We start from the raw sequence: 27,688 nt of genomic DNA, 5'->3' as shown, positions 1-27,688 counted from the left end.
TGAACATTTGGGAACATTCTGAACTGCGTGAAGTGAAACTGATGACGCAGTTCTTCAAAGGTTTTGGACGGTGCAACCACTTCTATTTTGTTCTACTCAAAAGTGAATTCAGTTAGACACAGTTGGCTCTTCTTTGAGCATTTGGGAAAGTTCTGGGCACGTATTAATGCAGCTTCTCAAGAAAGAGTGCTGGTCTAGGAACTGATGTGCCTTTTAAATCATAATGAATAATATTTATATGGACAGGGGGGACCTGATCCTAGATCAGCACTCTTACTCTGAGAAGAATCATGAATATGGACCCAATATTGCTCGTGAAGGGAAACAGAGGAAAAACGTTTGTCAAATGTTTTAGAAGGTACGGCCAATAACGTATTTTTTCCTATTGTGCTTTTCTTTAATATCTTGACAATGGGAGACCGAGTGACAATGGGAGACCGACCGAGTGTTACTCTGCGAGTGTTACTCTGCAGTTTCCTGTTCTTTGAAAAGAATGCTGTGGCAACAATATCCCTTCCACAGGGATATAACAGGACAATTCCCTGGGCTGTGATAACACACAGCCAACACACCTTTACATTGATTTGTGTAAACAAACAACTAACCGACAATGAATCAACAACAGTTAAACAAGTGTGCAGGAAACCATACTGAAACTGCTCCCTGCTATCATGACAACAGTTGAGAAACTAAAGAGAGATATTTAGGTCGGGATTCAAACAATCACACATTAACAACCTGTGCTATGCTGTTCCCTTTATAAAGGCCATTTCTCCCTGACTCAGCAATCGTGGCTTTTACAGCGAATGTGATCTCCTCAGACGTCAGGGAAAGGCCCTTTGCGTATCGTTGTGCGCAGGCCTTTAATCTGCGTTGGATCGAATTCCGTCCGTAGCTTATTGTAGGTAACAATCTTCAATAGCATGAGGAATACAGGCCTAAATAAGCCTTGCTAAAGTTTCTAACATGTTGTTATTGGATTAGTTAGTGTGGAAGGACCACCAGAGGGCAGGCTGGGCTCACGGATAGTAGCCCAACAAGGCATGGGAGACAAGGTAACCAGAGGCAATTAAGCACAGCTGACGGTACTAATGACATATTCTCCTTCCCCTATAAGAGAGAGAATGGAACCAGCAGAGGGGGAAGGGGAAACCTATCTCTGGAAGATGGCCACCGAGAGAGAGGAGCTATCCAGGAAGAACCACTAAGACGGTGACAATCCCGTGACTTTTGTTGTAGTTTAAAGATAATCCTATTGTGTTCCTGTTTCATCTGGAGAAGATGTATGTTTTTCCTTGGGAGAGTTTCATTGATTATGTTGGAGTGTTTGTGTTGACCCAATGCCCTCAATAGAGAACTGTGTTCAATCAAGAAAACCTACTCCTGACTCGTTTATTCCACCTTCCCGCTTTAGAGTGACGCCCAATGACTTGGTCCGCTCACACTAAATACAGTAGGGCATCTAGTACTAAGTCTACATCGATACCAATGTAAGAATTGATACCCAACAGTACAGTGCAGTAACAGTATAGGCCTACAGCACTGTTTTCAAAACAATCACACTCATCAGTTCCGAGAGTTCACCCTGTCATTTCCCATTGATACTGCTACTGATACTTACTGAGACAACTGAACACTGATAAGCTACTACATTTCCTTTGAAAAAAACAGCTGCTTTCAGTATTTCCCCTGTTTCCTGAATCTCCCCCAGGAGAGATTATAGTGGGAATTCAGCAGGACTTTGGAAGGGGAGAGATGGAACAGCAACAACTGGCCAGAACACTATGATATACGGCTGCTATTGAAAGTTTACACACCCCTTGCACAGTCTTCACATTTTGCTGCCTTAAAATGAGAATATTTTTTTTTATAATTTCAGGGATTTTTTTCCCCTACCTATCTACACATCCTCCTCCACATTGTCATAGTGAAAGACAAATTATGGAAAATGTTCCAAATGAATAAAATAAACTAAGATGTCTTCACACCCCAGAGTTAATACTTGATGGAAGCAACTTTGGCAGCCATTACAGCCTTTGATCATTTTAAATAAGATTCTATCAACTTTGGCAGCCATTACAGCCTGTCATTTTAAATAAGATTCTATCAACTTTGGCAGCTATTACAGCCTGTCATCATTTTAAATAAGATTCTATCAACTTTGCACAACTCTTAGGGCAACAGTTATCCATTGTTTTTGTCAAAATTACACAAGCTCAGTACATTTTTGGGGAAACCATCGCTGGACTGCAATATTCAAGCCTTATCTCTGAATATGTGGAGTAAGTTGTGTACATCTGTAGGAAATAAATCAAATGTAATACATGTTTTATTTCATTTTAAGGCAGGAAAATGTGAAGATTGTGTAAGGGGTGTATAGACTTTCATTTGCCACTGTATCACTAAGGCCAGGACATGGTGAACATCATAGATCACCATAGACACACTCCACACCAGCGAAAGGTCAGAACCCATTATAAACAAAACATCTCAGGCATGAATATTTTAAGGGCCTGTCAAGAGGAATGATGGTGCTTATTTAACAGAGAGAATTATTTTGCAGAGAGAGAGAGAGAGAGAGTGTTCTTTTGAGAGAAATAGCTAATATTATTGTTGGAGGGAGAGAAAGAGCTACCGTTCTAGAGAGAGAGAGAGAGAGAGAGAGAGAGAGAGAGCTACCGTTCTGTAGGGGGAGAGAGAGAGAGAGCTACCGTTCTAGAGAGAGAGAGAGAGAGAGAGAGAGAGCTACCGTTCTGTAGGGGGAGAGAGAGAGAGAGAGCTACCGTTCTGTAGGGGGAGAGAGAGAGAGAGAGAGCTACCGTTCTGTAGGGGGGAGAGAGAGAGAGAGAGAGAGAGAGAGAGAGAGAGAGAGAGAGAGAGAGAGAGAGCTACCGTTCTGTAGAGAGAGAGAGAGAGAGAGAGCTACCGTTCTGTAGGGGGAGAGAGAGAGAGAGAGAGAGCTACCGTTCTGTAGGGGGAGAGAGAGAGAGAGAGAGAGAGAGAGAGAGAGAGCTACCGTTCTGTAGAGAGAGAGAGAGAGAGCTACCGTTCTGTAGGGGGAGAGAGAGAGAGAGAGAGAGAGAGAGAGAGAGAGAGAGAGAGAGAGAGAGAGAGCGCTACCGTTCTGTAGAGAGAGAGAGAGAGAGAGAGAGAGAGAGAATGTTCTTTTGACAGAAATAGCTAATATTATTGTTGGAGGGAGAGAGAGAGAGCTACCGTTCTGTAGGGGGAGAGAGAGAGAGAGAGAGAGAGCTACCGTTCTGTAGAGAGAGAGAGAGAGAGAGCTACCGTTCTGTAGGGGGAGAGAGAGAGAGAGCTACCGTTCTGTAGGGGGAGAGAGAGAGAGAGAGAGAGAGCTACCGTTCTGTAGGGGGAGAGAGAGAGAGAGCTACCGTTCTGTAGGGGGAGAGAGAGAGAGAGAGAGAGAGCTACCGTTCTGTAGGGGGAGAGAGAGAGAGAGAGAGAGAGCTACCGTTCTGTAGAGAGAGAGAGAGAGAGCTACCGTTCTGTAGGGGGAGAGAGAGAGAGAGAGCTACCGTTCTGTAGAGAGAGAGAGAGAGAGAGCTTCCGTTCTGTAGGGGGAGAGAGAGAGAGAGAGAGAGAGCTACCGTTCTGTAGAGAGAGAGAGAGAGAGAGCTACCGTTCTGTAGGGGGAGAGAGAGAGAGCTACCGTTCTGTAGGGGGAGAGAGAGAGAGAGAGAGAGAGAGAGAGAGAGCTACCGTTCTGTAGAGAGAGAGAGAGAGAGCTACCGTTCTGTAGGGGGAGAGAGAGAGAGAGAGAGAGAGCTACCGTTCTGTAGAGAGAGAGAGAGAGAGAGCTACCGTTCTGTAGGGGGAGAGAGAGAGAGAGAGCTACCGTTCTGTAGGGGGAGAGAGAGAGAGAGAGAGAGAGAGAGAGAGAGAGAGCTACCGTTCTGTAGAGAGAGAGAGAGAGAGCTACCGTTCTGTAGGGGGAGAGAGAGAGAGAGAGAGAGAGCTACCGTTCTGTAGAGAGAGAGAGAGAGAGAGAGAGCTAACGTTCTTGTAGGAGGGAGAGAGAGAGAAATAAGGTATGAATACGAACATTGAAAAATTAATACTACAGCAGCTGGCTGTAACCAACTTGTTAGTGCTTTGAAAGTGAGTTGACTAGGACCAGGGTGAAGTCTGATGGGTTTAAACTACGAGTGAATCAGATTCAGGGTTACAAAATCAGGAAGGAAAACGCAGCGTATATGGAAAAATCTTACAATTCTATCTTAAAAAATAGAATTGGTGTCGTGCCACAAGGTCATGAAAAGGTCAACCACTGCCCTGGGAACACACACACACTCTCACACACACACACACACACACACACACACACACACCCTTACTGATGACCTGGTTGAAAATCTAAAGCCCCTCTTGACCGATGATAAGCACCAACACCAAGCTTATCAATAATCATGAATTACATTGCAGACCCAGTAGGTCTGAGTACATTATGTAGCTGACACACTGACACACATTCATCAGATCAGATGTTTATCTAGTCACATGCACAGGGTCTCAGATGTAGTTACTGTAAAACACTTCAGTTCTGAGCTCCAACAGTGCAGGTGTGAATTAAAAATAGAATTAGAATCATAATATATATTATATACAGTGCCTTCAGAAAGTATTCAGACCCCTTGACGTTTTCCACATTTTGTTACGTTACAGCCTTATTCTGAAATTGATTACACACAATACCCCATAATGACAGAGCAAAAACAAGTTTAGATATGTTTGCTAATTTATAAAAAATAATTCAAAACTGAAATATCACATTTACGTAAGTATTCAGACCCTTTACTCAGTACTTTGTTGAAGCACCTTAGGCAGCGATTACATCAGAGACTTCTTGGTTACGACGCTACAAGCTTTGCACAACTGTATTTTCTCCCGTTCTCCTCAGCAGATCCTCTCAAGCTCTGTCATGTTGGAGGGGGTGCGTAGCTGCACAGCTATTTTCAGGTCTCTCCAAAGATGTTCGATCAAGTTCATGTCCGGGCTCTTGCTGAGCCACTCAAGGACATTCAGAGACTTGTCAGAATGTGCTTAGGGTCATTGCCCTGTTGGAAGGTGAACCTTCGTCCCAGTTTGAGGTCCTGAGCGCTCTGGAGCAGATTTTCATCAAGGATCTCTCTGCACTTTGCTCCATTAATCTTTCCCTCGATCCTGACTAGTCTCCCAGTCCCTGCCGCTGAAAAACATCCCCACAGCATGATGATGCCACCACCATGATTCACCTTAGGGATGGTGCCAGGTTTCCTCCAGACGTGACACTTGGCATTCAGACCAAAGTGTTCAATCTTGGTTTCATCAGGCCAGAGAATCTTGTTTCTCATGGTCTGAGAGTCCTTAGGTGCCCTTTGGCAAACTTCAAGCGGGCTGTCATGTGCCTTTGTCACGCCCTGACCTTTTTATGTCTCTATTATGGTTTGGTCAGGGAGTGAGTTGGGGTGGGTATTCTATGTTTTGTGTTCTATGTTTTCTATTTCTGTGTGTTTGGCCGGGTGTGGTTCTCAATCAGAGGCTGCTGTCTATCGTTGTCTCTGATTGAGAACCATACTTAGGTAGCCTTTTCCTACCTGTGTTTTGTGGGTAGTTGTTTTCTGTTTTGTGTCTTTCTGCACCAGACAGAACTGTTTCGGTTTCGTTCGTTCTCTTCGTTGTTTTTTTTGTTATTCAGTGTTCAGTTCCAATAATAAAGATGAACACGTACCACGCTGCACCTTGATCCTCCACTCCTTCTAACAGCCGTTACAGCCTTCTGTCTTGCCCCTCTACCATAAATGCCTGATTGGTGGAGTGCTGCAGAGATGCAAACATTTCTAAAAACTTGTTTTTGTTTTGTCATTTTGGGATATTGTGTGTAGATTGCTGAGGACATTTGTTTTATTTAATCTATTTTAGAATAAGGCTGTAACGTAACAAAATGAGGAAAACGTCAAGGGGTCTGAATATTTTCCTAAGGCACTGTATATAGTGCATTCGGAAAGTATTCAGACCCCTTCCCCTTTTCCCAGTTCTTCCATGGCCTGCATACACACCAGACATGTCACCCACTGAGCAGGTTTGTGATGCTCTGGTTCGACGTGTTTAGTTTACTCAAATAAAATGGATTCTGCAGGTTGAAAATCCAGGAACAAGGTGTGGAGACCAAACATTATTATTTGTATTATTATTATTTTATTAAGCTACAGCTGATTAGCAAATGTTCTTAGGCAGATATTTAATGAATGCCTAAATCCAATCCACTGGTTTGCAGGAAGTGTGTGTGTGCTGTGCACTTTGCTGGCTCCTCTGTACAAGGCCTCACAACACAACAAGATAAAGTGACGGAACAACTGGTCAGGGTCCACTGGAGATGGCTGGTCAAAGCTCAATGGACATCCTGCTTTTGCCTGTCTGTCTGTCTCTCTTTCAATCTGTCCTGCCTGCCTGCCTGTCTGTCTCTCTTTCAATCTGTCCTGCTTCTGCCTGTCTGTCTCTCTTTCAATCTGTCCTGCTTCTGCCTGTCTGTCTGTCTCTCTTTCAATCTGTCCTGCCTGCCTGTCTGTCTCTGAGGATGACCATGAAGAGGGAGTACAGCATAATAAGTGATAGTGGAGACTGGAGAGAGAGAGTGGTAGGAGCTTCGTTAGGACATTCAGAGACATCTCCTGGGACAGCTAGATTACACAAGCACTCCTACATGTCAGTGGGGAAATGAATTCCATTCCTTAGGCCTTAATGAGATTTCTGACAGAAGACAGGACAGCCCTGTCACTGTGCTGGGCTTGGCATTGAACAGAAGCTTTTACGGCCTGTGTGTCGGAACTCAGAATACAACAACAAAAATGTTTTTTTTTGTGTGTGTTCATATATCTTCAGTCAATCTTTATTGTCCCATAAGGATATTTGGTGTACAGGCAGGATGACACACAATGACACTATTGTGTGTAGAATGTTGGGCTAGATAATGTTGTCAAAAACAGTGGAAATGGAACATTGTTTGATAGAGACACTCAATGGAAGAAGGAAGCAGTCTGGTTTCCAAAAGACCCTTACACACACACACACAAGCCAATTTCAGCTACACAACACAGGATATGAAACATTGTGACCTTAGACTTTAGAATGTCACCTGTCACACCACAGTGGATTACATGACTTGCTAAATTCAGCTCATGGCTCCTTATAACAGTTATAACAGCCACACGTAGTGACGATCGTGGGTCAGTTTATCATTTTCCCCACTAATGGTTATTGGGGATTGGGGAGGGTAAACTGATCCTAGATCTGTACCTAGAGGAAACTTAACCCCAGAGCCCTATTTACACAAAAAGAATGGCTGCTGGATTTCCCAATGGAACTCACAATAGACAGCTGATAAACTGCCAACATGTTAATGAGCTGAAAACCTGCCACACAGTTTGGCTGAGTCCTTTTTAACATGAATGATTCATATGTTTTTTACGGGGGTGTTAGCCGCATCCAATACCGTCATTACACAATAGCTTCCTTTAGCTACTGTAATGGATTTCATGTTCACCAGCTAACGTGCTGAAACACACCATTAAAAAAACACATTTAAACCCAGTGATAACATCGCACTCACACACACACACACACCTTGTATACACCACACACAACTGCACTCACACACACACCAAGATGAAGCAGCATGCACCTTGACCTCCATTGATAAACACACACGCAGACAGGCTAAACACGGTTCCCTGATAACACACAGTATTTCTGACTGACAGGGACTACTGTATGTACAGAGTGGAACAGGTATTGTCTTTCACCTTGAAAGAGAACCGTCTGGCATTGATGGTTTAATACTGCATATGTACTTTGAACTTCTACCCATGCAGACCATTGTGTCTAACTAGAGGAGGAAGGCCTTCTACTTATGACTCTGGTTCCTCTCAAGGTTTCTTCCTACCTAGGTAAACTGACCTGGCCAAGAGGCCTTGGCATCCACCATTGGAGGGGACACGCTACTGTGTTACATACTATATATAATGGTTGGTGTGTGATGTTGGGTGGAAGGTAGCCTAGCGGTTAAGAGGGTTGGCCCAGTAACTGAAAGGTTGCTGGTTCAAATCCTGAGCTTTGCCCTTGAGCAATGTACTTAACTCTAATTGTTTGGGATAAGAATAAATGTATTGATTTTTAAATGACGTGTCCCTAAGTATTGACTACCTTATTTTACAGCCTGTTAGAGCCTGACTCAGGTCAGTGAGTTTACTCCACCCAGATACATAAAAAATGTACAAGATAAAGAACGGGGCGACAGATACCCATAAACCTTCTCTCAGACAATGGCTTCATCTTTCACTCTGAAGGAGTGTAACCAGGGTAATGAGAGGACTTCACACCGTAAACAGAGTAGTGGAAGGTTAAGTGACCACGACCGCACATAACAGATCCAATTATCACTGGGGAGATATAGGGAGGGAAGGGGAGAGAAAGCTACAGTATTGTGTTTGCTGTCAGTCACAGGTTGCATCCCAAAAGGCACCCTACTCCCTATATAGTATACTGATATTGACCCCTATGGGCCCTTGTCAAAAGTATTGCACTATATAGGGAATATGGTGCCACTTGGGACACAGCCACACTGTTGTCACAGTGTCAGAATGGATCACACTTTGATGTGATCAAGTAGAGGTAGCTTCATAAACACTACTGGGTGTGACTGTGAACACACACACACACACACACACGCCTGTTTGTTCATCTAAGGCCAATATTCCATTCCGCTTCCCTTTAGGTGAATAACAGTGGAAAATCACGCCGATTGAACCGAATAACAGGAATTAGTTTAATATCTTTGGTGGTACATTACCAGACAGGAACCAGATAAAAACATGATCTGCTGAGGCAGTAAAACCAGACAACCAGACAGACGGACGGACAGACAGACAGAAAATACAGTTACAATGTTCAGATTATTGGAAATGTGTTGACATTTACCACTAAATGAATCATTATTAATAACTTTTACCCAGCTGCATAATCAGATAATAATGCATATATTCAACTTCATGGTCCCAAGCAACAACTGAATGACAATGTTCTTCCGTGATGAACACGATCCATTCTCAGAGCATGGTAATGTGAATCCACACACACGTACACACACACACGGTCTATTCATGAGCCATTGTTCTGATATGTCACATTCCAGCGTCATGCTGTCTTTTCGTGCTGAGTAATTGTGGTGGAAGATGGGCAACAATGTACGTATTAGAAAAGGTAATTGAATTCTTAATGAGAATGTTAATAGACTGATTATACAACCAGTGTGACATGTTTGTACTTGCTTGGACCAAAACTACACTAGTTGGTCTACTATATGGGAATAAATAGGTTGTGTGCCTAGAGACTGACCCATTTTCTTTGCGATGTGTGCTGTCTATTCAGTGTGCACGTTATCTAGGTTGTCTGGTAACAAGTTAACTATCTCCACATGTGAAAATATATATTTTAGCCTACACAGCATGGCATCAGAATGTGACTTCGAACACAACAAGGGGTTTCCTGAAAACAAGTGGGAAAAGATTCTGACAGACAGACAGGCAGACATACAGTTGAAGCCGGAAGTTTACATAGGCCTTAGCCAAATACATTTAAACTCAGTTTTTCACAATTCCTGACATTTAATCAGAGTAAAAATGCCCTGTTTTAGGTCAGTTAGGATCACCACTTTATTTTAAGAATGTGAAATGTCAGAATAATAGTAGAGAATTATTTATTTCAGCTTTTATTTCTTTCATCACATTTCCAGTGGGTCAGAAGTTGACATACACTCAATTAGTATTTGGTAGCATTGCCTTTAAATAGTTAAAACGTTTCGGGTAACCTTCCACAAGCTTCCCACAATAAGTTGGGTGAATTTTAGCTCATTCCTCCTGACAGAGCTGGTGTAACTGAGTCAGGTTTGTAGGCCTCCTTGCTCACACACACTTTTTCAGTTCTGCTCACAAATGTTCTATAGGATTGAGGTCAGGGCTTTGTGATGGCCAATACCTTGTTGTCCTTAAGCCATTTTGCCACAACTTTGAAAGTATGCTTGGGGTCATTGTCCAGTTGGATGACCCAAGCTTTAACTTCCTGACTGATATCTTGAGATGTTGCTTCAATATATCCACATAACTTTCCTTCCTCAAGATGCCATCTAGTTTGTGAAGTGCACCAGTCCCTCCTGCAGCAAAGCACCCCAACAACATGATGCTGCCACCCCCGTGCTTTACGGTTGGGATGATGTTCTTCGGCTTGCATGCGTCCCCCTTTTTCCACCAAACATAACAATGGTCATTATGGCCAAACAGTTCTATTTTTGTTTCATCAGACCAGAGGACATTTCTCCAAAAAGTACGATCTTCGTCCCCATGTGCAGTTGCAAACCATAGTCTGGATTTCTTATTCTTATTGTTTGTACAGATGAACGTGGTACCTTCAGGCATTTGGAAATTGCTCCCAAGGATGAACCAGACTTGTGAAGGTCTACAATGTTTTTTCTGAGGTCTTGGCTGATTTCTTTTGATTTTCCGAAGATGTCAAGCAAAGATGCACTGAGTTTGAAGGTAGGCCTTGAAATACATCCACAGGTACACCTCCAATTGACTCAAATGATGTCAGTTAGCCTATCAGAAGCTTCTAAAGCCATGACATAATTTTGTGGTATTTTCCAAGCTGTTTAAAGGCACAGTCAACTTAGTGTATGTAAATTTCTGACCCACTGGAATTGTGATACAGTGAATTGTAAGTGAAATAATCTGTCTGTAAACAATTGTTGGAAAAATTACTTGTGTCATGCACAAAGTAGATGTCCTAAACGACTTGCTAAAACTATAGTTTGTTAACAAGAAATTTATGGAGTGGTTGAAAAACGAGTTTTAATGACTCCAACCTAAGTGTATGTAAACTTCTGACTTCAACTGTACTTTACAGGCAGGCAGACACACTTTACAGGCAGGCAGACAGACTTTACAGGCAGACAGATGGACAGACAGACCAATTGTATAATATAAATAGGGAAGGGAGCAACACTTCTGAAACAAGATAGCAAGATATCTTCATCAACTCACAACTGAGGCTACATGCACATTGGGTGCTACCATGAAAGATCATTGCCTGAAACTAGGCTAAAGGACAGCAAAGCAGGTGGCTGACAAGCTAGCTGGGAGACCGTTGAGAACTTGACCAAAAGGAGGTGGACAGCTTGTGGTACTGCTATGTTCTCCATTGTATGTTGGAGTCTTTGTTAAGCCTGCGAGCAAATGCATATCAGTCAGGAACCCTATTCAGAGAAAAGCACCATCTGGCAAATGAATGATAAAATCGCGCTGGCAAGCAAAACAATCCCAAATTTGGAAAAAGGACCTGCTGCACTTGCTACTAGTTGCAGGTCGCCTACATGTTTTTCTCTCTCTAGGCTCAAGTAGATCGCTCGCTCCCGACCATACGTGCACATTCCTGACAACACTGGAGGCACGGGGCCAGAAAATACACAACACAACAATGATGTCGACTCGCTACTTGTAAGCTTGATTATGAAAGCGAGAGTGGATTGGAACTAATAGACCATGACGTCAAGCCAGAAATATTGCTTTATTATATTGTCGTTGTTTGTATAACCGATAGATCAATGTCATGTTTAGATAGGTTCATTAAAATCATAACGTTATGATGAAACATTACCACTTATTGTGATATAACGGGGCGTCTCCTGCTCACCTGACTGGCTTTGTGAAATTGCTTCTTCAGCCCTGCCACCGACATCCTCAATGGTGTACCGATTCACTTTTCAGAGAGATCTGACAGAATACGATCTAGATGGGGCAATCACAACAATGTAACGGGGTCTATTCCGTGGCGCTCCCCTCGTTGCTTCCCGTCCGCTGGCGTTTCTCCGCTACAATGTTGCCGCTGCTTGAGTTGGAGGAGCGGGTTTCTGTATCGCAGACATGTCGTGCGTTCTCAATCCTGATTGGTGGAAAGCTCTAAGTTTATGTAAATTTGATCGAGCGGTGGAAGCCCACGCTTAAAAACAGCATACGACGGAAAGAGAAAGCGAGAGTACCCTATTTGTGAGTCGTGATGTCGTTGATTTTCATAAGTATTGATTGACAAATAATTTATCTGGTATTGTATAGTTTCATGATTTATTACATACTTTCTGCCAAGGAATTCCATGCTATTGGTAGGGCTACAGAAGGGAAAGGCCTATATCACCAACTCAAACTGCAGGTGCAACAAAAACATTGTATTTTGGCCATACTTATGTTTGTTATTTATGTTGTTTTATTCGGGCCCCATTACAATGTCTAGGCCTAATTATGAAATATGTTCTGAAAGACTTTGCTGCCCCCTGCTGTAATGGAACAGAATGTGCAGCAAGTTACGGTCACTGGTCAGCTGGTTTGTTGTGTCCATTCTATAGCTACATCAGGCCAGAGCCGTGAATTTAGATAAATACATGGTTCTGCTTCAGGGTATAAAGCCTTTCATTATACATGTTCTACATTCATTCTAACTATGCTACATTGGCAACACTTTACTCAGGAACCTTCTACAAGGCCTATATCTGTACAGAATAATGACATAGCAGATTGTAGGCAGTTAGGTTATGAGTTACCCAGCAGTGCTTCCTGGAAGCCCTCAGAGTATTTACACTCATTAAAAAATGCATTGTCTTCTATTAGCTCTCCTAGCGGCATATCCTGGGCTGTATTCATTAGGGTGTACCATAGCAAAACATTTTGCAACAGTAAACAAAAACAAGTGTTTGTTATTGGACAAGTTTAGGTAGTCCCTCCCTGTTTTAGTCTGTTTTCTTCTGTTTGGTGCCTAATGTCTACATGCTGTTTGCTGATTCACATGGGTCCTGACACATACATCCAAGGACTGTCAAGAGTGTGTTCACCAAACCAGAGCATGCAGAAAGTACAAATAATGTATTTGAATGGGGATGACAGTGGATCTACACTGTACTTAATATTAACTTTCAGAAAAAAACTCAAGCCAGAATGTGTGGCTGGCAACATAACTGCCAGTACAACAACCCTAATGATTGTACTACACTTTACTATACTACTACACTACTATAATATACTACTATACTGCCTATACTTTACTACTATACTATACTATATTGTCTATATTATACTACTATACTATACTACTATACTATACAGTCTATACTTATACTAAACTATACTGTCTATACTATACTATACCGTCCATACCAGAGGTACTCAACTCTGACCCTACGAGGTCTAGAGCCTGCTGGTTCTGTTCTACCTGATAATTAATTGCACCCACCTGGTGTCCCAGGTCTAAATCAGTCCCTGATTAGAGGGGAATCACCCACCTGGTGTCCCAGGTCTAAATCAGTCCCTGATTAGAGGGGAATCACCCACCTGGTGTCCCAGGTCTAAATCAGTCCCTGATTAGAGGGGAACAATGAAATAAAACCGCAGTGGGACTGGCTTCCAGGTGCAGAGTTGAGTTTGAGGGGTCTATACTATACTATACTAAATTAAACTATAGTACTATAATATACAGTCTATGCTATACTATAATATACTATACTGGGTAAAAATCTCAATGTATGTGTTATGCCCAGATTTGTTCTATAGCCTCTCTGGCATAATTACTTAACCTTTTACTGCAGTGGGCTAAATCAGGGTCACAGAGAGTGTTTATTGGTAGTCTTAAAAAATCTAAATCTACTTTGAAACAAAAGTATACACCTCACACACATGGTTATGGGATCAAAAAAGAAGACACCTGTACCACGTCAGATATAGATTTGAAATGTATTGAATTTGGAGTTTGCATCCCAATATTACACTTTATATACATCACAGAATACTGAAATATAACAAAACCGTTTGACATAGAAACACCAGATTTTCTGTGTTTAAAAAAAAAAAAATTGTTAATGATGACATTATGAGAAATATTGATGCCATTCCACCCATGAGACCACTAGGTCATTTGAATGCAGGAAAGTGCTACAGCTAGAATCCGCAGTTGAAACAATAACTTAGCGCTGTCTCACCTCTGTTTTGGTAAAAAGCTGAGGCATGGGCCTGGAGAAATGTAACCACTCTCAATTTCATAGACTGAGCTGTGTATACAAGGACTGACCATCCAGTATATCAAAATTATATTTGTACCATGTTTTGAGGCTGTACAGTGTTTGTTTACATTTATATTGTTTACAAACATTGGAATAAAACGTATAACTTATATTTTGGGTCCTGATGTGGCACAACAGATGAACTAAGCTCATGAGGCATTTAGAAATTGTATTCTTCAAGAATCAATGGATTTATATAATTCATTTACAAGTCAAAATTTATGTACAAAATTTATGTACAAAATTTATGTACAAAATTTATGCTACAAAATTTATGTAGCAACTAAGGAATCAAGCTGTATACTTATATAAAATATACAATATAAAATATGTGATTAGGAAGTCACTTTTACAAGTGTTTGATGTTGTTTCCTCCAATATTGGTCCTCTAGGGCAACAGTTGTCTCAAGAAAAACAAACCTGATACTTGGTATAATTCAATTGTGATTGATTGATTTGCTTCTGTTGAGTTCTAAATTATAAACTGTTATAAACTGTGTTCATTGTACACAATGTGTACCACAAGGAGGCGCCATAGTCTTAGAACAAGAGATCTCAAACCTCACAGACACAGCTCCTATTCACCACAAGGGGGACAGACTAAGAGCAGTTTTTACACTCCCATTCATTTCATATGAAGCGAACATACACATTAAGTTGTTCATCATGTTTTGTATTAGGAATTGGAATAGAAATTGGTCTGCAGGTATACCCAGAAGAGCAGAGGTGGTCGATAGATGAGGCTGAGAAAAGGATTTTCGCACACACGATGACTTCTCTGTCTCTCTAAAGCCGAGCTCCCCTGATGTTTAAGGTTACAGTATACCTGCAAACATAGAAGTAATGCTGGTTGCGAACTACAGTACCAGTCAAAAGTTTGGAGACACCTACTCAATCAAGTTTTTTTTATTTGACTATTTTCTACATTGTAGAATAATAGTGGACATCAAAACTATGAAATAACATATATGGAATCATGTAGTAACCAAAAAAGTGTTAAACAAATCAAAATATATTTGATATTCTTCAAAGTAGCCACCCTTTGCCTTGATGACAGCTTTACACACTCTTGGCATTCTCTCAACCGGCTTCATGAGATAGTTACCTGGAATGCATTTCAATGAACAGGTGCATTTGAGCCAATCAGTTGTGCTGTGACAAGGTAGGGGTGAATACAGAAGATAGCCCTATTTGGTAAAAGACCAATTCCATATTATGGGAAGAACAGCTCAAATAAGCAAAGAGAAATGACAGTCCATCATTACTTTAAGACATGAAGGTCAGTCAATCTGGAAAATGGCAAGATACGGAACATTTTAAGTTTCTTCAAGTGCAGTCACAAAAACCATCAAGCTACATGATGAAACTGGCTCTCATGAGGACCCCACATGAAAGGAAGACCCAGAGTTACTGCAGCGATCGCCATCCCATCTGGTTGGCAATGACCCAACACACCTCCAGGCTGTGTAAGGGCTATTTGACCAAGACGGAGAGTGATGTAGTGCTGCATCAGATGACCTGGCCTCCACAATGTGAATGTTTGGGATGAGTTGGACCGCAGAGTGAAGGAAAAGCAGCCAACAAGTATTCAGCGTGTGTGGGAACTCCTTCAAGAATGTTGAAAAAGCATTCCAGGTGAAGCTGGTTAAGAGAATGCCAAGAGTGTGCAAAGCTGTCATCAAGGCAAAGGGTGCCTACTTTGAAGAATCTCAACTATATTTTGATTTATTTAACACTTTGTTGGATTCTACATGATTCCATATATGTTATTTCATAGTTTTGATGTCCTCACTATTATTCTAGAGCACAATGCAGAAAATAGTACAAATAAAGAAAAACCCTTGAATGAGTAGGTGTGTCCAAACTTTTGACTGGTACTGTGTTTATGACCATGATACTGCTATAATTATGGTATGGGAGCTACATTAACTGTTAGCTTTATAATATATTCTCATCACATTTTATTATTTTTTCAAACAGAGTCTAATAAAGCATTCAGAATAAGCTTACTTTTTAGTGTGTGGCTTTAGTCTTTTTAAAAATGGTTCTTGTGATTTTTTGGGAGTTTGTATTTCATTTATGATGCTATATGATAAAGATACTGTATGACAGATAACACTCTATGTAGATGGTATACCCTATTTATTCAAATATAAGTGCTTGTTGATGTGTTATATATGCTGTATTGTAGGCTATAAAAATCATTACTATTTTATTATTATTATTTTATCATTACTAATATTATTTTAGAATGAGTGTGTTCATTACTCCATCTTACAAATTCACTATGTGACTCCAAATCATTCAGCTATCAAGTGTTTTAAGATGTCTGGCTCTGGGGTGAAGTTTCCCCTAGGTACAGATCTAGGATCAGCTTCCCCTCCCCCAGCCCTTACCCTAACCATAAGTGGGGAAAATGTAAGGGGCAACTTCACCCTACACCAGATGTCAGCAGGTGTTCCAGCAGAAAGGGCTGAGGGCTGATCTCATACATACTGTGAACTTCAGTGATTAAATAACTAATCAGTTTATGGTGTAGAATTATGGTGTAAAAAAGCAATGAGAAAATTCACACTATGTTCCTTCTATCTGTCCCCCAGTCCCACCTCATTTCTGTTTATCCCTTTCAATAAAACTAGGGGAGAAAAAAACTCAATGCAAAGTAACAATGCAAGAACCAAGTGGATAAGCAGTTCATGCTGTCAGTGTGTACTGGTATGTGCCTGGTGGGCCTGTATCCTGAGGGTGGCAGTAGAATCCTAGAGGGATGATTCCACCCTCGTCACAGGGACGCTCTGGCGCCTGGTTCACATCTCCCTCCTACAGATGTTTCATCTCAAGTGCTACCTCTGCTGCTGATAACAACACTGTAGAACCCTAAAGAGCACCGGCCAATAGGGAGGAATGTTACAGAGGCGCTGTTTAAGACCGTCCCTGAAAGAAAACAACAAGAAGCAGCTATTCACTGCTCTGAGTTGAACTGTTGGGAAACAACATCTTAGGTTACGGTAAGTACACACCAATTTGTAATTCCAATTGGAAATTAATTTCAACACAATAAAAGCACATGAGTAAAATACAACAAAGACAAAGTAAGTGTCACATGTCAATGGTAAACCCTTATATTGGAAGAGCAGAGAATAGATATCATTTAAACATGTAACATTGGGACATAGTTAGACACCATCTTTCATACGGGGTCTGTTTTAGTTCATGATTTTTCTCTCTGGCAGCTCTGTGGCTGTTGTTCACAAAACACACACAACTCTGCCCCTCCATGGCCACCAGTACTGCCCTGTCAACTCCCATGATACTAAACAGCCAGAGTCATAACAATGCCTGTGACCAGCGCTCACAGTTCTTCACATCCGTACTGTACAACCACCGCCGGCTCGGTCAATTTATAATACATTTCACAGTTTCACACCGCTCGGCGTCAGCCCTTCATGTGGCATTAATGTTACTCTGTGAAAAGGCCATGTGACACACGGGTTGAGCACCTACAATGGCCTGCGTCCCTCGCCAACCTGAGGGGAGAGGTTGAGGCGAGTCCGAGTGAGGTGAGAGGATGACCGTGGCGACACAAACGCGGCTGGCAATTTGGCTTGTGGCTGACACCCGGCTCTCAGGAATAAACGATCTAAACGCTCAGCGGAGATTGTTTTGCCACGCCCCTCAGCGATGACACCCCCCACATCGCCCCTCCAATGATGCCCAGCCAGGATTAATGTAGATAACTGAGGCAGACAGCCAGTTAATAACTGTTGCCATTGTGCCCCTCAGCAGCGGCAGGGCTGGGGGAGAGATGGTGGAGTGGATGGGGGAGAGATGGTGGAGAGGATGGGGGAGAGATGGTGGAGAGGATGGGGGAGAGATGGTGGAGAGGATGGGGGAGAGATGGTGGAGAGGATGGGGGAGAGGATGGGGTAGAGATGGTGGAGAGGATGGGGGAGAGATGGGGGAGAGATGATGAAGAGGATGGGGGAGAGATGGTGGAGAGGATGGGGGAGAGATGATGGAGAGGATGGGGGAGAGATGGTGGAGAGGATGGGGGAGAGATGGTGGAGAGGATGGGGGAGAGATGATGGAGAGGATGGGGGAGAGATGGTGGAGTGGATGGGGGAGAGATGGTGGAGAGGATGGGGGAGAGATCATGGAGAGGATGGGGGAGAGATGGTGGAGAGGATGGGGGAGAGATGGTGGAGAGGATGGGGGAGAGGAGGGAGGACAGATGGTGGAGTGGATGGGGAGAGATGGTGGAGTGGATGGGGGAGAGATGGTGGAGTGGATGGGGGAGAGATGGTGGAGAGGATGGGGGAGAGATGGTGGAGAGGATGGGGGAGAGATGGTGGAGAGGATGGGGGAGAGATGGGGGAGAGATGGTGGAGAGGATGGGGGAGAGGATGGGGGAGAGATGGTGGAGAGGATGGGGGAGAGATGGTGGAGAGGATGGGGTAGAGATGGTGGAGTGGATGGGGAGAGATGGTGTAGTGGATGGGGGAGAGATGGTGGAGAGGATGGGGGAGAGATGGTGGAGAGGATGGGGGAGAGATGGTGGAGAGGATGGGGGAGAGGATGGGGGAGAGATGGTGGAGAGGATGGGGTAGAGATGGTGGAGTGGATGGGGGAGAGATGGTGGAGAGGATGGGGGAGAGATGATGGAGAGGATGGGGGAGAGATGGTGGAGAGGATGGGGGAGAGATGGTGGAGAGATGGTGGAGAGGATGGGGGAGTGGATGGGGTAGAGATGGTGGAGAGGATGGGGGAGAGATGGTGGAGAGGATGGGGGAGAGATGGTGGAGAGGATGGGGCAGAGATGGTGGAGAGGATGGGGAGGAACGGTGGAAAAGGCTCCACATGATCTGCCAGACCCTGACATGGCACCCAGAACCCCGAGCTGTCACCCCCGCGGAAACATCCCCCACGCCTCCACAATTTGTGCACTTAACACTCCACTTGGCACATGACAGGTGCTTATTTCCCTGTGCTGGCTCGATGGGCCTTTTCCCCTCATAGGGATGCCTCTGATGCCCTGGGCACCACTCGGCATCTGGTGTGGTGTCTGTCCTCCGTGCCCCGGCCCGCAGTGTGTGTGACTGGGTCAGTGATACGTTTCACATCCGCTCACCCTGCGTTCGCAGTCCACTGAGCACGGCTGCAGCAGACATGGTGTGTTTCTCTATGTGTGTGTCTGTGTGTGTGTGTTTGTGTTTGTGTGTTTGTGTGTGTGGACAGGGGAGGTGTCATGTTCTCACAGCGCAGAGGGAGAATGGGAACATCTCATTTTGTGGACAGGGATTTAGACGTTCTCTAACGCCTGGCAGAGTAGATCTTTATCGTTCCACTGGGCAATTTGTTTTGCTTCACGAAGACAGTAGAATATCCGAAGGACAGTCACATACAAATAAACACAGGATGACATCATAGACATCAAAACAATCTCCGTTACCAACAAACATATAAACAACGTTATGTATTATTCACCATATTCTTAAAAAATATAAAGAATATGGTATATTTCATTAATTGTAATGACTGGAATTCTTACGGACTGTGACTTTAAGCTACATAAGAATAAAGGATTGTGCCAGTGCCACACATTAGGAATTATTGCTGTTAACTCTTTCTTTAATCCTGGAACGTTCGTCGTCTTCCTCTGATGAGGAGTAAGAGAGGTCGGACCAATTTGCAGCGTAGTAAGTGTCCATTTTAATAAGACAAACTGAACACTATACAAATCCAAAATAACAAAGTGAAACAAAGTGAAACAAACGAAACGGTCCCGTGTGGTAACAAACACACAGACTCTGGCAGCTCAGGACAGACGGGAGACTCTGGCAGCTCAGGACAGACGGGAGACTCTGGCAGCTCAGGAGAGACGGGAGACTCTGGCAGCTCAGGAGAGACGGGAGACTCTGGCAGCTCAGGACAGACGGGAGACTCTGGCAGCTCAGGAGAGACGGGAGACTCTGGCAGCTCAGGACAGACGGGAGACTCTGGCAGCTCAGGACAGACGGGAGACTCTGGCAGCTCAGGACAGACGGGAGACTCTGGCAGCTCAGGACAGACGGGAGACTCTGGCAGCTCAGGACAGACGGGAGACTCTGGCAGCTCAGGACAGATGGGAGACTCTGGCAGCTCAGGACAGACGGGAGACTCTGGCAGCTCAGGACAGACGGGAGACTCTGGTAGCTCAGGACAGACGGGAGACTCTGGCAGCTCAGGACAGACGGGAGACTCTGGCAGCTCAGGACAGACGGGAGACTCTGGCAGCTCAGGACAGACGGGAGACTCTGGCAGCTCAGGACAGACGGGAGACTCTGGCAGCTCAGGACAGACGGGAGACTCTGGCAGCTCAGGACAGACGGGAGACTCTGGCAGCTCAGGACAGACGGGAGACTCTGGCAGCTCAGGACAGACGGGAGACTCTGGCAGCTCAGGACAGACGGGAGACTCTGGTAGCTCAGGACAGACGGGAGACTCTGGCAGCTCAGGACAGACGGGAGACTCTGGCAGCTCAGGACAGACGGGAGACTCTGGCAGCTCAGGACAGACGGGAGACTCTGGCAGCTCAGGACAGACGGGAGACTCTGGCAGCTCAGGACAGACGGGAGACTCTGGCAGCTCAGGACAGACGGGAGACTCTGGCAGCTCAGGACAGACGGGAGACTCTGGCAGCTCAGGACAGACGGGAGACTCTGGCAGCTCAGGACAGACGGGAGACTCTGGCAGCTCAGGACAGACGGGAGACTCTGGCAGCTCAGGACAGACGGGAGACTCTGGTAGCTCAGGACAGACGGGAGACTCTGGCAGCTCAGGACAGACGGGAGACTCTGGCAGCTCAGGACAGACGGGAGACTCTGGCAGCTCAGGACAGACGGGAGACTCTGGCAGCTCAGGACAGACGGGAGACTCTGGCAGCTCAGGACAGACGGGAGACTCTGGCAGCTCAGGACAGACGGGAGACTCTGGCAGCTCAGGACAGACGGGAGACTCTGGCAGCTCAGGACAGACGGGAGACTCTGGCAGCTCAGGACAGACGGGAGACTCTGGCAGCTCAGGACAGACGGGAGACTCTGGCAGCTCAGGACAGACGGGAGACTCTGGTAGCTCAGGACAGACGGGAGACTCTGGCAGCTCAGGACAGACGGGAGACTCTGGCAGCTCAGGACAGACGGGAGACTCTGGCAGCTCAGGACAGACGGGAGACTCTGGCAGCTCAGGACAGACGGGAGACTCTGGCAGCTCAGGACAGACGGGAGACTCTGGCAGCTCAGGACAGACGGGAGACTCTGACAGCTCAGGACAGACGGGAGACTCTGGCAGCTCAGGACAGACGGGAGACTCTGGCAGCTCAGGACAGACGGGAGACTCTGGCAGCTCAGGAGAGACGGGAGACTCTGGCAGCTCAGGACAGACGGGAGACTCTGGCAGCTCAGGAGAGACGGGAGACTCTGGCAGCTCAGGAGAGACGGGAGACTCTGACAGCTCAGGACAGACGGGAGACTCTGGCAGCTCAGGAGAGACGGGAGACTCTGACAGCTCAGGACAGACGGGAGACTCTGGCAGCTCAGGACAGACGGGAGAATCTGGCAGCTCAGGACAGACGGGAGACTCTGGCAGCTCAGGAGAGACGGGAGACTCTGGCAGCTCAGGACAGACGGGAGACTCTGGCAGCTCAGGAGAGACGGGAGACTCTGGCAGCTCAGGAGAGACGGGAGACTCTGGCAGCTCAGGAGAGACGGGAGACTCTGGCAGCTCAGGACAGACGGGAGACTCTGGCAGCTCAGGACAGACGGGAGACTCTGGCAGCTCAGGACAGACGGGAGACTCTGGCAGCTCAGGACAGACGGGAGACTCTGGCAGCTCAGGACAGACGGGAGACTCTGGCAGCTCAGGACAGACGGGAGACTCTGGCAGCTCAGGACAGACGGGAGACTCTGGCAGCTCAGGACAGACGGGAGACTCTGGCAGCTCAGGACAGACGGGAGACTCTGGCAGCTCAGGACAGACGGGAGACTCTGGTAGCTCAGGACAGACGGGAGACTCTGGCAGCTCAGGACAGACGGGAGACTCTGGCAGCTCAGGACAGACGGGAGACTCTGGCAGCTCAGGACAGACGGGAGACTCTGGTAGCTCAGGACAGACGGGAGACTCTGGCAGCTCAGGACAGACGGGAGACTCTGGCAGCTCAGGACAGACGGGAGACTCTGGCAGCTCAGGACAGACGGGAGACTCTGGCAGCTCAGGACAGACGGGAGACTCTGGCAGCTCAGGACAGACGGGAGACTCTGGCAGCTCAGGACAGACGGGAGACTCTGGCAGCTCAGGACAGACGGGAGACTCTGGCAGCTCAGGACAGACGGGAGACTCTGGCAGCTCAGGACAGACGGGAGACTCTGGTAGCTCAGGACAGACGGGAGACTCTGGCAGCTCAGGACAGACGGGAGACTCTGGCAGCTCAGGACAGACGGGAGACTCTGGCAGCTCAGGACAGACGGGAGACTCTGGCAGCTCAGGACAGACGGGAGACTCTGGCAGCTCAGGACAGACGGGAGACTCTGGCAGCTCAGGACAGACGGGAGACTCTGGCAGCTCAGGACAGACGGGAGACTCTGACAGCTCAGGACAGACGGGAGACTCTGGCAGCTCAGGACAGACGGGAGACTCTGGCAGCTCAGGACAGACGGGAGACTCTGGCAGCTCAGGAGAGACGGGAGACTCTGGCAGCTCAGGACAGACGGGAGACTCTGGCAGCTCAGGAGAGACGGGAGACTCTGGCAGCTCAGGAGAGACGGGAGACTCTGACAGCTCAGGACAGACGGGAGACTCTGGCAGCTCAGGAGAGACGGGAGACTCTGACAGCTCAGGACAGACGGGAGACTCTGGCAGCTCAGGACAGACGGGAGAATCTGGCAGCTCAGGACAGACGGGAGACTCTGGCAGCTCAGGAGAGACGGGAGACTCTGGCAGCTCAGGACAGACGGGAGACTCTGGCAGCTCAGGAGAGACGGGAGACTCTGGCAGCTCAGGAGAGACGGGAGACTCTGGCAGCTCAGGAGAGACGGGAGACTCTGGCAGCTCAGGACAGACGGGAGACTCTGGCAGCTCAGGACAGACGGGAGACTCTGGCAGCTCAGGACAGACGGGAGACTCTGGCAGCTCAGGACAGACGGGAGACTCTGGCAGCTCAGGACAGACGGGAGACTCTGGCAGCTCAGGACAGACGGGAGACTCTGGCAGCTCAGGACAGACGGGAGAATCTGGCAGCTCAGGACAGACGGGAGACTCTGGCAGCTCAGGAGAGACGGGAGACTCTGGCAGCTCAGGACAGACGGGAGACTCTGGCAGCTCAGGAGAGACGGGAGACTCTGGCAGCTCAGGAGAGACGGGAGACTCTGGCAGCTCAGGAGAGACGGGAGACTCTGGCAGCTCAGGACAGACGGGAGACTCTGGCAGCTCAGGACAGACGGGAGACTCTGGCAGCTCAGGACAGACGGGAGACTCTGGCAGCTCAGGACAGACGGGAGACTCTGGCAGCTCAGGACAGACGGGAGACTCTGGCAGCTCAGGACAGACGGGAGACTCTGGCAGCTCAGGACAGACGGGAGACTCTGGCAGCTCAGGACAGACGGTGGACTCTGACAGCGCTGAGCAAGCGGGAACACCTGTAGGAAGGAGACAGAGAGACAGCCTGGTGCGGGGGGCTGCCACCGGAGGGCTGGTGCATGGAGGTGGCACCGGATAGACCAGACCGTGCAGGCGCACTGGAGCTCTTGAGCACCAAGCCTGCCCAACCTTACCTGGTTGAATGCTCCCCGTAGCCAGGCCAGTGCGGCGAGGTGGAATAGCCCGCACTGGGCTGTGCTGGCGAACCGGGGACACCATGTGTAAGGCTGGTGCCATGTACCCCGGCCCGAGGAGACGCACTGAAGACCAGATGCGCTGAGCCGGCTTCATGGCACCTGGCTCGATGCCCACTCTAGCCCGGCCGATACGAGGCGCTGCTATGTATCGCACCGGGCTATGCCTGCGCACTGGGGACACTGTGCGCCTCACGGCATAACACGGTGCCTGCCCGGTCCCTCTCTCTCCACGGTAAGCATGGGAAGTTGGCGCAGGTCTCCTACCTGCCTTAGCCACACTCCCCATGTGCCCTCCCCCCAAGACATTTTTGGGGCTGCCTCTCGGGCTTCCAGCCGCGCTGGCGTGCTGCCTCCTCATACCGCCGCCTCTCAGCTTTCGCTGCCTCTAGCTCTCCTTGGGGCGGCGATACTCCCCAGCCTGTGCCCAGGGTCCTTTGCCGTCCAGGATCTCCTCCCATGTCCAGGAGTCCTGAGATCGCTGCTGCTGCTGCTGCCCTTTACCACGCTGCTTGGTCCTTTGGTGGTGGGTGATTCTGTAACGTTCGTCGTCTTCCTCTGATGAGGAGCAATTTGCAGCGTGGTAAGTGTCCATTTTAATAAGACAAACTGAACACTACACAAATACTAAATAACAAAGTGAAACAAATGAAACGGAAACACGGAAAATAATCACCCACCACTCAAAGTGAAACCAGGCTACCTAAACCAGGCTACCTAAATATGAAACCAGGCTGCCTAAATATGAAACCAGGCTGCCTAAATATTAAACCAGGCTGCCTAAATATTTTTTTTTTTTTTTTTTTTTTTTTTTACCTTTATTTAACCAGGCAAGTCAGTTAAGAACAAATTCTTATTTTCGATGACGGCCTGGGAACAGTGGGTTAACTGCCTGTTCAGGGGCAGAACGACAGATTTGTACCTTGTCAGCTCGGGGGTTTGAACTCACAACCTTCCGGTTACTAGTCCAACGCTCTAACCACTAGGCTACCCTGCCGCCCTGAAACCAGGCTGCCTAAATATGAAACCAGGCTGCCTAAATATGAAACCAGGCTGCCTAAATATGAAACCAGGCTGCCTAAATATGAAACCAGGCTGCCTAAATATGAAACCAGGCTGCCTAAATATGAAACCAGGCTACCTAAATATGAAACCAGGCTACCTAAATATGAAACCAGGCTACCTAAATATGAAACCAGGCTACCTAAATATGAAACCAGGCTGCCTAAATATGAAACCAGGCTGCCTAAATATGAAACCAGGCTACCTAAATATGAAACCAGGCTACCTAAATATGAAACCAGGCTGCCTAAATATGAAACCAGGCTACCTAAATATGAAACCAGGCTGCCTAAATATGAAACCAGGCTACCTAAATATGAAACCAGGCTACCTAAATATGAAACCAGGCTGCCTAAATATGAAACCAGGCTACCTAAATATGAAACCAGGCTGCCTAAATATGAAACCAGGCTACCTAAATATGAAACCAGGCTGCCTAAATATGAAACCAGGCTACCTAAATATGAAACCAGGCTGCCTAAATATGAAACCAGGCTGCCTAAATATGGTTCTCAATCAGGGACAACGATAAACAGCTGCCTCTGATTGAGATCCATACCAGGCCAAACACAGAAATCCCAAAACATAGAAAAAGGAACATAGACAACCCACCCAACTCATGCCCTGACCATACTAAAACAAAGACATAATAAAATAACTAAGGTCAGAACGTGACAAATCCGAACAATTGACTTATAAATAAATGTTTATTTCTGTCTATATTTTTATATGCAGTGAAAGAAAGTCACACATTCTACATGTGGTCCCAACAATTTAATTGTGAACCTGTTTACCTTTTAGCCTTTTACTGTCTATATTCTTATTGAATAATGTCATGACTTTGGTGTCTACTTTCGCCAGGGAGACCTCATCTGGCCTCCGTTAAAACCAATGAAAAGTTACAAATGTATAAAATCACAGAGACCTCTCTTAATCTAGTTTTGTAATGGACATCTGTTATACTGTATTGGCTGAAAGAAATTGGCAGAAAGAGAAGAAGAATTTCTCCCATTTCAATGTCGGCCTCCTCAGCTGGAATCTCAGACCGCTAAAGTAAGGAGCAGGTACTGTGAAGGGATATGGATTCTATGCTACTTCAACCTGTAAAGCCACACAGATGTTAAATGTGTTTCTGATTACTTTGTGAACCTGGGAGAAACACAGCGTGGGGATTGGTGGAAAGAATGCGCTGTCCGAGTGAGCTTTTCTCTGCACATACTGACCGTGAGAGAGAGAGAGAGAGAGAGAGAGAGAGAGAGAGAGAGAGAGAGAAACAGATAGAACCAGACTCACAGAGAGAGCATGGCTGTCGTTTCTCTACAGACTTATCGGAAAGAGCCTTGAACGTTTCCTTGTCCCTTGGCCTCGCTGGCTCAGACCTCAGGAACGCCATGGAACTTTCTAGAACAGACGAGCCGGGGTAAATTGGACACATATGGAAGAGTAAGGCCTGGAGAGTCTGACCTGTGTGATGAGTGACACGCTCAGTGGAGGCCTGGAGAGTCTGACCCGTGTGATGAGTGACACGCTCAGTGGAGGCCTGGAGAGTCTGACCCGTGTGATGAGTGACACGCTCAGTGGAGGCCTGGAGAGTCTGACCTGTGTGATGAGTGACACGCTCAGTGAAGGCCTGGAGAGTCTGACCTGTGTGATGAGTGACACGCTCAGTGGAGGCCTGGAGAGTCTGACCCGTGTGATGAGTGACACGCTCAGTGGAGGCCTGGAGAGTCTGACCCGTGTGATGAGTGACACGCTCAGTGGAGGCCTGGAGAGTCTGACCTGTGTGATGAGTGACACGCTCAGTGAAGGCCTGGAGAGTCTGACCTGTGTGATGAGTGACACGCTCAGTGAAGGCCTGGAGAGTCTGACCCGTGTGATGAGTGACACGCTCAGTGAAGGCCTGGAGAGTCTGACCCGTGTGATGAGTGACACGCTCAGTGGAGGCCTGGAGAGTCTGACCTGTGTGATGAGTGACTCGCTCAGTGGAGGCCTGGAGAGTCTGACCTGTGTGATGAGTGACACGCTCAGTGAAGGCCTGGAGAGTCTGACCTGTGTGATGAGTGAGTTGGAGGCTGTGATGGGTCCACAGAAAAACAACGTTGCTGCTGAATCAATGTGTCATACAGTACAGTATATGACATCGTCTACAGGTCAAAAAGCTGTATGGGTTTTGTGTTCTGGCTCCTCATGTAAAAAGGTGGCTTTGCAAAGCATCATGGTACAGTGTGTCACTGTTACTTTTCAACTACTCAGGTTGAACCTGAATCATAGCTTGGATAATTCGATTTAATCTGATATGGCCCCAGAACATGACCCAGATACTAGCACCGTTAGAGGGTGTGTGTGGGAGCAGGTATCTGTGGGTTTGATGCACACATCCTCCACTTAACGGTTGCCCTCATACAGGGTCAAGTACGGAACCATCCACCCATGCAGATATTGTACAGAACCAGTTATTTCTGGTGGATCAGTTTGGGGATTTGATGGTCATGTTCAATGTGAGGCTAAATATGAGGACAGGAGACAGATAAATTAAAGTAGTGACATTTCAGGTTTCAGATTCAGTGATTGGCTGGAATGAATGGGTTATATGCAAGAATGAGAGGGACTTGCT

General features: G+C 46.5%; 1 protein-coding gene across 2 annotated transcripts in view; it reads right to left on the bottom strand.

Moving 5' to 3' along the window:
• Positions 1-11,939, bottom strand: part of LOC110515300 (endophilin-A3-like) — a 76,276-nt gene extending 64,337 nt beyond the window's left edge. For both annotated transcript variants that reach the window (XM_036963689.1, XM_036963690.1), the window contains exon 1: positions 11,740-11,939. In XM_036963689.1, coding sequence (XP_036819584.1) covers positions 11,740-11,784 — 45 coding nt within the window. In that variant the 5' untranslated portion in view covers positions 11,785-11,939. The remainder of the gene's footprint in view (positions 1-11,739) is intronic.
• Between the last annotated feature and the right edge of the window lie 15,749 nt (positions 11,940-27,688).

This window comes from Oncorhynchus mykiss, chromosome 26 (assembly GCF_013265735.2).
Source record: "Oncorhynchus mykiss isolate Arlee chromosome 26, USDA_OmykA_1.1, whole genome shotgun sequence".
Classification (NCBI taxonomy): Eukaryota; Metazoa; Chordata; class Actinopteri; order Salmoniformes; family Salmonidae; genus Oncorhynchus; species Oncorhynchus mykiss.
The sequence above is the reverse complement of the archived record's forward strand: the minus strand, read 5'-3'. Positions and strand labels throughout refer to the sequence as shown.